Here is a 15,261-nt window from a genome sequence, read left to right on the forward strand (position 1 = left end):
AACAAAAGCAGCATGTCAAAAACTGCAGATCATGTTTGCTTACAGGGAGAAATGCGATGCAAATAAGATTCTTTAGCTCTGTGGGATTCTTTTCCAAAATAAAATTCCAGAAACTGTTTCAAGATTCAAAAGAGGGTTTTTAAAGCAAGGAGTCTGACTGGCTAATTTCTTTGTGTTTGATTGCATAACAATTGTCAGCTGTTCAGGTTTTGTTTGGTTTTTAAGGGGGGGAAAAAAAGCAGCTCTTGCAACATCCCAGTTTATGCTGACTTCCAATTATTGCAGTATTTGCTCTCCTGGATAAGGAAAACCACAGCTGTTCTTTGGGGCTTTATGAGGTTGATCTAACCATAGGCTGAACTAGCAGGCAGAATGTATGCTTTTCAATAGAGCTTTCCATCAGAGAGCTCTCATCCACTGAAGGGTTTACCTTTTCTGGTTTAGAGATAAAAGACTGTGCAAAACATGAGATGCAGTTCTGTATTTTAGTTACCATATTGAGGGCCAACTTTTTAGGCTGTGAGATTTTTGAGGTCTGTTTGCATACTGCCTACCTGGAAGCTTAGTGTCACTATAGTTGCTTTCTAACATGAGAATCAAAACTTAAGTGCCTCTCTGTTAGTATTGAACTGAGGTTTGCGTGAAGCTCTGCTGCTGCTGGAGCCCAAACAGTGAGCTGAGTAGTAGAAGGGGTTGTTTAAAAAGCTTTTGTTCAGCTGTTAAAATTGAGGGAGTTTTGTCATTTAAGTGAAAAATTTAGATTTTTGTAGGTGGAACTGTTTTAATCTCTGCCATTGTGGGAACTGAATCACTTTCTGTGGTGGTGTAATATAGGATAACTGTGATTTGGCTTTGGAGAACTGCTGGATGTTTGGCTGTATTCTTTCACTATGGAGTAAATGGAGTCTTCATAACCAGAAATTGAGACATTATGCGTTTTGGTTTTCTTCTGCTATTAGATCCCCATACGTGACTGATCTATGAAATGGCAGAGAATGGAACAGATTGTGACCAGAGACGTGTAGGAATGATCAAAGAACAGCACAATGGAAACTTTACAGGTAAGTGGAAAATAACTTGATGTTCTCAGCTTTATGCTGTGTATTTCCATTCAGTTTTCTCTTTGCACTCTTTTCTCCTTCCAGAGTTCTTACTCTATAGTTCCTCTGCATGTAAGCCCTGTAAAGTTGACTTGGGTACCAACAGGGGTGCAACAGGACTGAGCTAAAAAGCTGAACTATGTTGGCAAGTATGTGGTTGTCAAAGTCTGGCTGTCCAGCCCCACCCTTTGGCACTGGAAAGTTAGTACTTGGTAATAAAAATCTGTTTTACCCTGGGAGAAATCCAGTTATTAGTCTCCCAGTTTTAAGCTTTTCTGTTGACATTTAGCTTCACTATAATTTACTAGTTTTCAATTATAAATTACCAACAAAACGGTTAACTACTTCATCTCCATCTTTGCCTGTTTTTCCTACTGATACATCTGAAGTAAGCTCAGGTTAATGTTTAGGATTCATGAAAAATAACCTGAGAACATTTCACAAAGAGCCTTATGTCACTGAATTATCTGTGCTGTGTAGTATAGCACCGAAATTATGATCATCTTGGTTTGTTTCCTGTCAGCTTTCAATGTGCCAGTTCCATATTTAATTAAGTTTTGTAACCAAGTGATTTCTCAAGTTGTCTGCAGTCTTACACCATTGTCTTTTATGACCTTTACTGAAAACAAGGTTGGAGCATTTTTATTAAACAAGTAGAGAACAGAAATTCATGAAGCAATGAACACAGCAAAATTTAGAGAGGAACTGTATGTATGGAACAAATCAAAGCCTTTTACTTAAAGGCTTAAATCATTCTGTAACTCCGAGGGAACGTGGATGTTATCCAGCATCTGCCATTGTAGGATTTCTGTTAGTTCAGATAAAGAATATAAAATTAAATGGACTATGACAGATGAGGTATACAATTTCTATGTAAATATTAGCATCTGATAAGGCAGCATGTTTCAATTACTGGAGTAAGACTGAAATACTACATCTTACATTGCAATATGCTGAGGATTCGGATGAGATTAATATTATAAATGTAACAGCTTTCTAAAAATTTAAAATTTACGAATATTACTGCATTGCTTTAAATATATGCAAAACAGGATACATGTTTTGACTTTGTGTAGCAAATGATGTTTAAACAGGTTTGGTGTCTGTTTGGATACAAGAGTTATTTTTGAGTATTTTTCCATTGTTTTGGAGTTACTTTTCTCTCATTTCAGAATTCATTTTCTTTAAAAGTTTAAAAATTATTATCATTAGCCTGATGACCTTTGAACAAGCCATTCTCATCCAAAAAATAGCTGGTGTTTTTATTAATCCGGACTGTACTGTAAGCATAAAATGGCACATTTGTTAGAAGGACCTTTCTTTTGTACTTGTTCTGGTAGTGTACAGTGACTGGTGTTACAGCAGTGTTGAGCTCTGCATTTATAACCAAAGCTGCTTTTAACTGCAGTTAAAAGCAACCAAATGAACAGTGTCAGTCCAGTGAAGGACTGTGATATAAAAGCAGGATTCACTTCCTCTCTGATGGGCTCCTTTTGGAGAAGCTGAGCTGTGTGGCAAGGCTTACTATGGCCTGAGGATCCTGGCTGGGAGGGCAGATGCTGTTACCCAGTTGCATGCTGACTGACGTGTATAAAGATCATGTGTAATTCAATCTAGTTTGATTGAAGGAGTCTGAGAATAGCTTTGGAAGGGAACCAAATTCAAAAGTTCCAAGTGAAATGTGGTCTCTGTAGTGAGGGAGAGAGTTGCATTTGTCCTAACATATTAGCTGATTTGTAACTGGTAGTGCAGTACCTTGCGTAAAGGCTAATAGATAGGCAAGACTTTTTGTACCCTGGGCCAAATAGATTCTTGAATGGTTGCCAGCTGCATGAAGGAAAAAGCCACCTGATTTCCTTTGCTGGAGCCACCTGATTTCTGATGCACTTGGAGCAAATGCTTTGTGATGAGTAGAAGAGAGGACCAGGAGCTCACATTAATTTCCTAACAAAGCAGGCAAAAAAAAAAAAAGTCAGTACAGTTTTGGATGGGTGGGATCCAAACTGTCAGCCTGTGCTTTTGCATTTCTGTTGCTTTTCATTTACAGATTCCTCTTTGAGTGAACGGAAGCGAAGGGACCGAGAAGAGAGGTTGAATATTGTACTGTGGAGACAACCGCTTGTCACCTTGCAGTATTTTTTCCTGGAAACTCTAACAAACTCGAAGGAATGGACCATAAAGTAAAGATAATTTCTTAACTTCTACTAAGCATTCTGGGGAAACCTATGCTCTGATTCAGTAGGCCATTCTGACCTCTCATTCCCTGATGATTCATAACTTTAAAATTCTTCTTTCAGAAAACATTGATTTTTGTACCTTAAAGGTGGCTGCTGGAACATCCCATACTTCTAGCTGTGTACACAGACCTTCTGCCTAAATTACCTAAGTGTCAATACAGTAAGGTGTCAGTAGAGGAAAATAGCAAGTTTACTTTCTGAAGGGTTGAATATTCCAATTTGAAGGAGTGGGTCAGTGGTTAGGGATTCTTAAGGCAAGAGATACTGTACTTACGACTGCAGTGTTAAGTAGTGATTTATTAATGTATGTGCTAGTGTTGCTGAATGATCTTCAAATAGCTCAGCTAGAACAGGCTTCAGGATTATGTGGAACTTGCAGTGCTGTTTATGTTGCTGCAAAGAGGACTTTGTTTCTAAGCTACACTGTCCCTTTCACAGCATGAAATGATTTATTAAAGCTCTTTCTTTAAGCATTATTTACACACTGGATAAAATGCTTTTGTTTCAGTTAGGAAATTTGTGAGTAGCAGTCCTAATGTCCCCTGCTAGTGCTGAAATGCGCTAGTGCTTGTGTTGGTAACTGGAATCTCTTGTGTTTGGGATTGAGTTTACAGTCATTTTCCCAGTTGGAAGATAGGATCTAATATCACTGTGGGTGATTCTAGATGTTGGACCACCCCTTTGCAGCATGAGCTGAGATTGGTGGTAATGGACTGTGCTCATTGACCCTTCTGGCCCACGGTTGAGGTGCTGATACGTAAGATCCATGGAGAGAAACTTCCGTTTTCCATTTTGATCTTCTGAAATTATTTGTATGAAAAATACCAAGTTCATGTAGTGCAGTCTTAATACTCTTTTACTCCCTGCCCAACCTAACCTCCAAACCTGCTTGTTTTACTGTGTGCATTCCCTCAACTATCATCAGGAGTTGTTCTAGCAAAGTGTTTTATCGGGTCTTGTGTTAGCCATTTCTGACAACCTCCAAGCGTTTATTTAAACCCAGCAGACATAACATTTGAGGTCTTATTTTAAGCTATTACCTGGCTTCCTAGGCATCAAATTCTGTTACAGGTAGCACTCACACCCTCTGTTGTACAGCACGTTTACATTGTCTGGCATTAGCATGACAATATCTTTACAGAAAATAATACTGAACTATTCTAAGCTATTAAGTTGAGACCTCAGATTGACTCATGATGATCTCCTGTGTTCCACTTGAGTAAATTGTGATATAAATGATGACCATCACTTAAATCCAATTGTCATACTAATATAAGCAGCACAAGTTATATTAAAATGAAAGGAAAATTAGATTGACTTTTTTCAACTTGCTCAATAGCAAACGTTTGTGACTATATCCTTGTATTACATGTCTCACTTCTATCTTTGTCTATCTGTCTAAATAGATCAGTTACTTTCGTAGTTTGCTATTTCATGTCTGAGATTTTTAACTGGTGCTAGTGCTTGCTTTTTTGAGTCATTAAACAACAGTATAATAGTGTTTCTCAGAAAATAATAAATGCATTTGCTAATTTGCTGTGTGAGCTATATACACATCAAGCAGAATATGTATGTAAAACTAAACAGGCTCAAAGGTATTTGGGTATTAAATTACATAGGAAAACACTTCTCTCCCCTTACAGTAGTAGCTTCCTAATGCTTCATAATTGGCTAAAATGTATTTATTAAATTTTGAGCTGTTAGGAGAGAGATTAATTTCAATACATCAGGGGAACCAAAACAGTGTAAAGATTTGTTCTTCCTGCTCTCACTGTGGTTCTACCCACCAGTACGCAGTGTGAAATTGGCGCTTCTGTGTTCCACCCACTGCTCATCCCTTGCACAGGGCCAGTGCAGTGCCTGCATTGCACTTTGCTTAATTGTGGGTGGTTTTGGTGGCTCTGTGTTTGAGACTGTCTTAGCTGCAGAAGCTGGATTATTTGTTTTCAGGTTGTGTTTGTTTTCAGATGGTTACTTTGCTTTTATTAAAAACAACAAAACCAAGAAACCCCAAATAAACAAACCCCTCTCCTCCCTCCACAAAAACTAACCCCCATGGGTGAACTTTGATCTCACTTGACAGCAAAGCAGAGATTTTTCCATAAGGAATAAAGGGTCCCCAGATACTTTCTTGGGAAGCTTATGCTTTTATTTTAAGCAAACTTGTCAGCTGCCACTGTCCCTCCTGACTGCATCCACAAAGATCCAGTCTGTGGGATAACTTCAGTTACTTTGAAATGTGTGCTAAATTATGAAAACCCTCTAATTGCCATTTGTTTTTTAAGATTGTGGCATCGGCGAAGTATCTTGGTGTCTTTTTTACTGACGCTCGCAGTGCTTACAGCTACCTATTACATTGAAGGAACACATCAACAGGTACGAGGATTTCGAGTTACCTTCCTTAGTGACTAATGCTTTCTGTCCCTGTGCTAAAGTAGGTGTCCTGGGAATTGAATGCGGTCTCCATGAAATAGTAATGTATCTTTTGAACTCTTACTAAGGATATTTGTTTTTCATGTCATGACTCCTCTCTGTTGTGTGTGGATGAGTTGTGTTTTAGACTTGGGGAATGATGAGCTGTATCATTTGATCTATTCTGTTATGTCTGTAGGTGTTCCACTTCTCATCTGTTCCCAAATAAGCATACCTCTGATGCCGCAGTACTCCTTCACATCTGCTGTTAACAAGCTTTTAATAGTGGTGTGAGCTCTTGAGATACAGTGTTAAATTGAGTCATAATAGAATTTTGTGGTTCCGAATAAATGTTTCATCTGCTGCTTTGGAAGGGTTTCCTGACCAGCTAGGATAGGCATAGTTCTGGATATAAAATGGTTTCATGGTTCAAATCTGTTTCTGTGATGCTTCTCATACCCCCATTGTTTTCAAATGCATGTTTAAAACCCTTCTTTGTGCTTTGGTGTACATGAAGACTGATGCTTTTGCACCATTTGAAGTGTAAGCCATTGCTAAAGCACGAAGTGATAGTGTTGGCTGCACCTTTCCTCTCCCCTTTTCTCTTTGAGTTTTCCCTGAGGGCAGACAGCTGTTTTAAACCCTGCAGAGCGTTTCCATGTGCAACTGAATCATCTTCCCACTCTGTCTCTGAAATCAGCAGGTTCCCAGTTTCAGAGAACTTGCTTACATACAAACCGCTCTGGTGTGTCTCTGCCTGAGGGACGTGCAGGGCTGGAACATGAGTCTTGGCTTCCCAGTGTGGGTCTTGCAGTGTAGTGAAATGAGTTCCTTCAGCTCATCACGTTCTTGCTCGCTCAATCCCATGCTTGAGATCTAAGCACTTCCATGCGGAGCAAGTTAGTAGATGATAAATTGGTGCCCCGTTCCTGATGGACAAATACCATCAGGCAGTTCATTAAAAACTGCCCTGGTTGGTGGCTTTGTCAGCACGAAGGCTGGAGAGTGACACACTCAACATTTGCCACTAGATGGCTCTTACAAATTGGTATTGGGGCACATGGGCCCTGGGCTGGCTACTGGACCTCCACTGCACTAAGGTATGGCTGAGCAGAGCTGCTCAAGGGTTCCTTGAGCCTGTTGGGAACAAACCTAGATGGTATAAAATGTCACCTCTTCTTGGGGCTCTGATGCAGACAAGCTGACGACCTGGCTCATCCGCTTTGCATTGTTCTTGTGCCAGTGGGAGGGAGATACTGTCTCTACTGTCTCCTGTTTCTCCAGTGTACCCAACTGGACTTTTTATGTCCAGAATTTGCTGTGACTTCCCCATAATCCCTCATTTATGTGTGCAGCACGTAAATTAAAATGCAACCATTGCAAAAGATGAAAATGCAACCAACATTTTAATCTTTTCTTAAAAGTAACAAGCCTGGTTACTTGCTAGTCCAAGCTAAAGCATTCAACAGATCGAAAGTGCAGTTAATTCTAATTCTTCATTTAATCTGCTTGGGCAATTCCCTGAGCTGTGTGCTCACTCCTTGGGCTCTAGTAGACACTGTCTGGGGCTTTGCTGCTCCTTGCTCACACCTCATATGCTTGTTCTGGATTTCAGCTCCCTGCTATTGAACCTGAATTTTTCATTCATCTTCTTGGAAACTTGCTGATTCTAAGGCGTGTGGGCTTTTCCTTTCAAAGTGCTCTCTTTTCTGTACATGTTCTGTACTGTAATTGTAATAAATTGCAAATAGAAGTATTTGGAATTCTATTTCAGTTGTTGTAATCTAGATTACTCTGTAGCTGTAACTTTCTCCCCTAGGAGATATCACCATTCTTGGTTTGTCTTTCTCTTCTGTGACTTTTCTTTTTCAGTATGTGCGATATATGGAGAAGAAGTTCTTCTGGTGTGCCTACTGGGTAGGACTGGGCATTCTGTCCTCTGTTGGACTTGGAACAGGTCTCCACACCTTTCTGCTCTATTTGGTAAGGATATTTCTGCACCATGTTCTTTCTGAATCAAATTATTTTAATTGTTGCATATTTTAAATTATGTGAATAAAGCATATTCCATGAGTCCTAAATGTTAAGTACTTCTGAAGGAAGAGAAATACTTGGTGTAATGCTCCTGGGCTCTAGCGAATGCTAGTCATATTCTATGCTATATAACCTTGTTTTGTAGTTTGTATATGATATGTTTTTTTGAACTCTTGTTAATCCTCATTTGAAACAATGGATCAGAATCTGCAAGCTCTATCCTCTAATTTCCTAATTTAAGTGATGCATTTTCTGGTGTGTATGCAGCTCAAATGTTTCCATTTAAAATTTTTCAGCATACTCTTTTTTGGTGGCTTAAAATGGTCATTTTTCTGGCTGAAATAGGCAGCTATGCTAAAGTATTGATTTTGCTTTGAAACTAATAGCAAGAAAAATGTCTACAAAGATAAAATAATATCTGTTCTGAAAAGTTGTATGATGTTGTTTATCTCAACTTAGCTAGGAAAGTCAGGGAAATGTTTGGGTGTGTTTTGCTTTTGGCCATTGGATTAGTTCCCTGTTTATGAAACCACTGTGCTGGATTTAAGAAAAGGATTCATGGCCACAAAATAATTAAAACCAGTTTATGCAACAACTGTCATCTTGTATTTGGAACAATTAAAGATGTTTACTTTCAGAACTGCTTTAATCATTAACAATAACACAGAAAACACTACAACAAACAAGAAACTCGTGCTTTTCCACACAGGGCAATGCCTGTTAGACCAAATGGCATCTGCATGGGCTGCATTTACATTAGCAAGTCATAACCTTGCTCTTAGTGTAGCTTCTTTCCTGAAGACTGTGGAGGCAGAAAGTGCAGGAGAAAGGAAACTATTGCTAAACAGAAACAAGTTCGTGCATAGCCTTCTAGGCAAAAATATTGGTGTCAGTCTAAATGGCTGGAAATGAACATTCAGTAAAGCTAATGAATACAGTATCTGAACATTTTTATGTAACACTGGATGGTGATTAGCAGTGAATTGACAATACATGGATCTTTCTGACTTGGAGATGATGCTGTTGATAACTTGGGGATGGTAAGACACATGCACTGCACAGCAGGAGGATCAGTCAAAATCGTCAGTCCTGAAACAAGATGCTCTGCTCGCTTTGGGTCCTCTGCCAGCCTATGGTGGGAGTGAACATGCAGCAGGACAGAGAGAGGGCAGCAAGAGTGCTTTTTATACCCTAGGCCACTCCAAGATTATTTTTCTCACGTAATGAAGTCTTCGTAAGACAGCACCACCTTTTTAATAAAAGTAGGTGGAATTGACCTCTCTTTTACTCTGTATTCAACAATCTAGATGTTTAAATAGTTCTAAATTACTTTAATAGAAATCAAATTAAATTTCATAACATATCATTTAAGTTTTCCTGTGGGATATGCAAATCTAGTGGATATATTCAAACCTTGACCTGAGTTTGCATTAACCTAACGTATATGCAAAATATAACTTCTCTGTTGGCTTATCAATATAGCTTGTGGTGGGTGTATAGGAGGTGAACACCCTTCCAAAGATTACAGGGAGGTGTATCACCTAGGAAATGAAGTTTAGTTTAATATTGTGAGTAAAGGTATTTATTTGGAACATAGGAAGGAAAGTTTTACAAATCTTTGTTAGGAAGGATAAAAACCAGGCAAAGTAGATGGCACTGGATAATTAGAAAGTGGTTGTAGAATAAAATATAGTAAAACTGTACCCTTGGTATATAATGTGTAACACTACCGGAGAAATAGTTGTTCATTTTACATATGTAAGACACATAAGCATGTTTCTGTTACTCTGAGGGAACTTCATGAAGGCACTGAGTGTAGGAAGAGAAGCAAGGATTTGTTTTCCTCTTTTCTCCAGTGCAAGATTTAGTGATAAGCCTGGAATTAAGTTCAGTCAATGCTTTCTGTGCACTGAAGGCTTGTCTGAACACCGAAAGGTTCATAACTTGGGGGAATATATGTGGCTTTGTAGCCACTAGATGGCACTGGGGCTGTAAAAACAGACCTGTCTTACCGGGTGTTGCCATTCTAAGTACCTGGACTGATAATGTTCTTGTCAATACAGCCATATCAGCAATATGTGTATGTAATAAGCTATCAATGTAGTAATACACTGCTTCATATCTCCTCAGTTTGAGCCTATGCCTGGTCTGGAAGGGAACACAGAGTACTACCTTCAAGCGGTAGATGCAACTTTTAGTGGTAAATTATTTCAGAATAGTATTCTGGATCTAACCCATCTGGAAAAAATGCAGTTAGGCACTCCAGCTTTCACAAGGAGGAGTTTTAAGCTATTTTTTGCTTTATTAGTCGTGCAGCAGTTGCCTCTCAAAGTAAAATCCAACAGGTTAACCTGGTAACTTGCTATGTTAACTCTTACATTACTCTGTATCTACTTTTCATGTTCCCTATACTTTAATTACATTTCTTTGTTATGATAAAACTTATTCTTCTCTTGATTCAAAGAAATGAAAAGTTACAACCAGCAAATAGTCTTCTGCTTTAATGCCTGGATTTACTGGCAATAGAGAACAGGCTCAGTAAGTGTTTTCAAAATTGCTTTTAATTAATTGCTCATTTTAAATGTGTATGTACAGTGAGGTTGTGGGAATGCAATTACAATGCTCTCGGGCCCACCCATGCGCTGCAGAGCTCTTGCTGAGGCTTGCAGCATTGTCTCTGCCATGAAGGGCCAAGGGGTAGGAATTGATGGCACGTGGGCACCTGTTCAGACAGTGAGCCTCAGTGCTGCAGCTGCGACACAGGTGCATCTCTCCAGTTACTGCCTGCGACTGTTTCCACATCAAACTGTTTATGGGCACAGCCTGTTAGCTGGGCAGATCACAGAGGCAGTTATGCAATAGATGCAGTATATGAATGACTCTGGATGTTTGCTTTCCCTGGCTTCGTTAGCTGTTTTTCCGATGTTGAAAACTGTCATTTGTCTGGATTCTTCTGAGCATCTCTCACCAGCCGCTCTTTGGAGCAGCGTAAATTCCAAGTGCCAGAATTGATCCTGGGGTGAGCTGAGAAGAGAGTGCTTGGAAACAGTTTGCTTTAAGTAGTTTTAAAGCTGTCCCAGTGCGAAGGGATTGTTACTGCCCCTGGTTAATATTGGTTCACATCTGATTTGGATTTTGCTGGTCACCAGAACATCCTTGCTGTGAACATCCCTGTAGGAGAGAAAGGTCGATTTTGTTAGTTTGACAATGGGCTTTTTATTGCTGTTTCTGTGATTCAAGAACTCTGTGTTATAAAGGAGCTGAACATTGTCTGCTGGATTGGTTCCTAGTTTAATGTTGCTTCCTTAGCTGTAGTCAGCACTAAATGTAAAATTTTACATGGCTTTTTGGGAAACAATTCTCATGCTGCAAATCAGCACTGAGCTAAAGGCTGGCACAGAGCAGATCTTCAGTGCAGAAATTAGGGAAGCAGGCCACTCTTCCAAGAATCCTTTTTATTCTGACACTTTGAAAAGAAGTCTGCTGGCTTATTTTCCCAAAGTCCATTAAGGGGTTTTCACAATTCTTTAAAAACAGCATTTTAAAAATAGTAATCATGATCTGGTTCTGCAGGAAATAAAACTGTTACGATTAATGACTCTAAATACTGGTTTTAGCAGCACACAGCTTTTTCTTCTTAGTCCTAAATGTTTTCTGTTGGTGGTGTATTAAAACATAAATGGCACAAATCACTCAATTACCAGAAGAAGATGACTGAGGGTAACTCATCAGGAATTTCTTGCATTTGTATGTCTTGGAGAGGTCAGTTTGCTGCCACAAAATGAAATGAACGAGCTGATGGAGGGCACTGGACCGAGGGACACTAGGTGGAGTGCCGGATTGGGACCCGCCACCATTGCCATCTTCACACAATGCTCTGTCTCGTGATTTGGTTTCAGTTCAGCTCTGGCAAATGGATTGCAAAAGATGAGGCTGGGGCAAACAAAATGGGCTTAGAATTAATGAGTGCCCATTGCAAAGCCTTGTCCCTTCTGCGGATGGCCTGTTAACATCTGTAATGGAGGGGGATGAATGGAAGCGAATTCCTCACGGGTCAAAAGTGTGGAGCAAGCTTTGTTTGTTGTTTTTGTGTCTTAAATATGGATCTCTGCTTGCTTGCTGATAGAGCCAAGCGGAGCAACTGCTGAAAAGGTTTTTGCTGGTGGCCGGATTGTGGACTAGCACAAACAGGAAACGTGAGGTGCAATAGGAATGTTTTGCTGGGGGGGTCACACAAGAGTTCGGATTTCTTCAGAACTGTCATATGTGGTTTTGTCAATTCTTATTCTGGGGTGTTCTGTAGCAGCCTGGAAGAGAGCACAGCAATAATTTCAGGCCATGAAGAAGAACAGAAAACTGCCTCTAAAGAGAAGTGAATTGGAAATAGAGTGTCCTTATTGACAGTGCTGGCTTTAGGAAGCCAGTTTGAGTTTATCTGGGCTTGAGGGTTCAGTGTCTAGCTTCTGATCTGAATTGGTTTCAGGGTTTGGCTTTGGCACATTCTGGCCCCCACCACTTTTGTCTGGTGGTTTGCAGCTGAAATGTGTTGTATTTTTGGCCCTATCTGAACTGGGTTCGGTTAGAATCTGAAGGTTTAAAATCCCAGACACCTTGTGCAATAATGAGCTCATCAGCTTTAAACAAAAAGATTGCAAAGTAATTAAAACTAAAAAACATAATTTAAAAAACAAACCAACAAAAAACAAAACAACAGCAACAACCAAACAAACAAAAAACCCATCCAAACCACAAATAAAAACCTCTTTTCCTGACAGGACTACTGAAAACTTTTAAAAATCAAACTGAATTCTTTTTATAATCTGATTCCAGGAGCTGAGCTTGTAAGGAGACTCATGATAAAATTACCAAAGTGTTTCTATAAAGAAGAGCTCACACAATGGGGCTTACTCCACTTTTATGAAGTACGCAGAATCATTTGGAAATCCACAGAACTTACTATCTTTTTCTTTTTTTTTTCCCATCCCTTTATTTACTCATGACTTTAATCCAGGAGTGTTTTCATAGTGATTGTCAGCTTCAGGAGAAGTTTTGCTCTTTCCATGTGGATGGTTCAAAACTAGCATGAGTAATCCAGAAAACTGTGGGTTCTGTATGTAAAGGAAAAAGAGAAACAAAAGCTGAGCTGCCCCAGCCAGGTGGGAGGGTGCAGCAATGCTCCCCTTCCCAGCCCTGAATTATTTTTGTTAAGTGAAGTGTTCCTTTCCAGTCCCTGCTGTTCTTTGATTCACATGTCAGCTTGCAAGCTTAAAACAAATGAAATGAAAATGGTTCTAGTAATCTGAGCACAGATATTGCTATTGGCCTTTTAAGGTGGTTGAAAGAAAAATACACGGTGCGTGCAGAAGACAACAGTTAATTCTAAAATAAGTTGAAGTGGATCCTGTTTGTGCGAGGGTTGTTTGTGACGCTTACTCTCTCATTTGTTTCCTTCATGCCTTTAAACCTACTTCCTCCAGCTGTCCTGAGCTTTCTACAATGAACTGAAACATCCTGGAATACTTGAATCAACATAGAACTTTTAAAAACATCACCACCACTTTTGCTAACCAGCTCTTGATGGGAACACCTGCTCATGGCTCACATGGGCTCTGTTCTGCTTGAGCATTGATATTAATAATACAATGATGAAGGGTACAATGAATTAAACTGTTGCCAGATTAGTTGTGTGACCTGGGTGTTTCTTAAATCTTCTAGGAGTTTACATGCATTTAAAAAATCTGAGATTAAAAATGGTATTTTCAGGGAGAAAAATACGCATTTGGAGTCTTAGTCTCTCTGAGCGCACCCGTTGTTGTTCTATGTGTTGGATACCCATACCTGTGGAGAATAAACCCAGCACCTCTGGTTTAGGTTATGCTGTGGAAGAACAATCCCTTCAGCAGCTGCAGCTCAGGCTAGGAGGTTGTGGACTGAGCCCAAAGTCCCCAGTCTAGTGTGTTAACATGAGTTGAAACCGATGGTGGTGTAAGTTCTGCTGGGTGCAAGCCTGACAACTGCCAAGCAGACACTGCTGGTCCCCTGTCCTGCTCCCAGATAGTAACCTCTGGGGCAGGGGCTGGTGGAACAGCTGGAAGCATTCACCTCATGTATTGCCCCACTGTGAATTGCTGGACCTCATGAGTCAGAGCCCAACATGGTGTGACTGCGAGCTCCATATACAGCTTCCAGTGCTGCTGGAAGTGGTGTACATCAGAGTCTGGATGGTTTATCTGGAGTTGGAACCGTGGCAAGAAACAGCGAACGTGAAGCACCTCCATCTGTGCAGGCTTAGTTACCTTACTTTGACTTGTCAGAACTCCACAAAATAGCGATGTCATATTAATACTTAAGCTGTATTGAGCATCGTGGCCACGTGTAGTGATTTAAACTTGTACCGAGCCGAGGAGTTAGTTAGATGATCGGTACACCCTTTTCTTCCTTTTGAAGGCTGATGGACTTCACCTTTTAGATTCTGGCATCTTGTTTTCATTTTCTGCTCTTGACTTCCTTCTCACTGGTTCTGCATCTCATAACTCTGCTGGGAGGTCACATTGTACTGTCTCGTGATTTGTTCCCTTGGAGTTTCTGCTCTCTTCTTTTTTTTTTTTAATGCACAGCCTGAACTTTATACTTTTCATGTCACTGCTTCCTCGAATAGGTTGGAAATAATAACTGTGCAAGACAATCTCCAATTGGAGCCATTAAAGCAGATCATCACTGCTAGTGTCAATTTGAAGAGATGCTGTGATTTATTCTTCAGAAATAATAAGTGGGTAGCTAGGAAAGGGCAAGGAGAGGATGCTGACAGATTATTTTTGTCTTCTGTCAGCACCAGAGTATAAAGTTGTATTCTTCCAGTTTTGCCTTTTCCTGACCTGAGCCTGTTTGCTCCTACAGAATGTAGTGTGGGGACACGCTTACAAAATATCTGCTTTTTGTGTTAGTCCTCAAAGCAGCAACGTGGCACTGGTACCACGTGCCTGCTCCCTCAGTGGTTTTCGTTCAGTTATATTCAGAGCTTTTGGCTCATCGTTTGGAATTTCCATCAGCTTTGTTATGTAGGGCAAGGCTTGACTGAGGTGGGAATAGAAACTTGCTAACAGACACATGATTGTAAAATTAATACATCTCTTGAAGTGCCGTGACAATGTGCTAAAACTAAGCCCTGACCACTTGATGGATGTTTGTGTCACTTGAGGATGTCCTAGGTACAGGATCCTACTTCATTCTGAGCCCTGCTGTACAGCCAGCACTGCATACCAGACATTGTATAAAATCACGAGATGCTTTAATCTTGTGAAACAGACAGACAGACTAGATTGACATATTTAATGGTCACCTACAGATCAAGCTTTCCCCTCTTAATCACAGAGCAGTGTTCTTTGTGGGTAGTTGTCCACTGCTCTTGATTATAGTAGAGATGATGTAACGTGGTATTCCTTTCTTGAGAGGTGTACTGACTCCATGGATAAGTATGA

The 15,261-nt window shown here is 40.0% G+C and overlaps 1 protein-coding gene across 1 annotated transcript in view; it reads left to right on the top strand.

The window, feature by feature from the left end:
* Positions 1–960: 960 nt before the first annotated feature.
* The window catches only part of VMP1 (vacuole membrane protein 1), a 58,351-nt gene continuing 44,050 nt past the window's right edge, over positions 961–15,261 (top strand). The window contains exons 1-4 of the mRNA XM_010020774.1: positions 961–1,061; positions 3,148–3,280; positions 5,623–5,713; positions 7,622–7,732. Coding sequence (XP_010019076.1) covers positions 986–1,061; positions 3,148–3,280; positions 5,623–5,713; positions 7,622–7,732 — 411 coding nt within the window. The 5' untranslated portion in view covers positions 961–985. The remainder of the gene's footprint in view (positions 1,062–3,147; positions 3,281–5,622; positions 5,714–7,621; positions 7,733–15,261) is intronic.

This window comes from Nestor notabilis, unplaced genomic scaffold (assembly GCF_000696875.1).
Source record: "Nestor notabilis isolate BGI_N333 unplaced genomic scaffold, ASM69687v1 scaffold1208, whole genome shotgun sequence".
NCBI lineage: Eukaryota > Metazoa > Chordata > Aves > Psittaciformes > Psittacidae > Nestor > Nestor notabilis.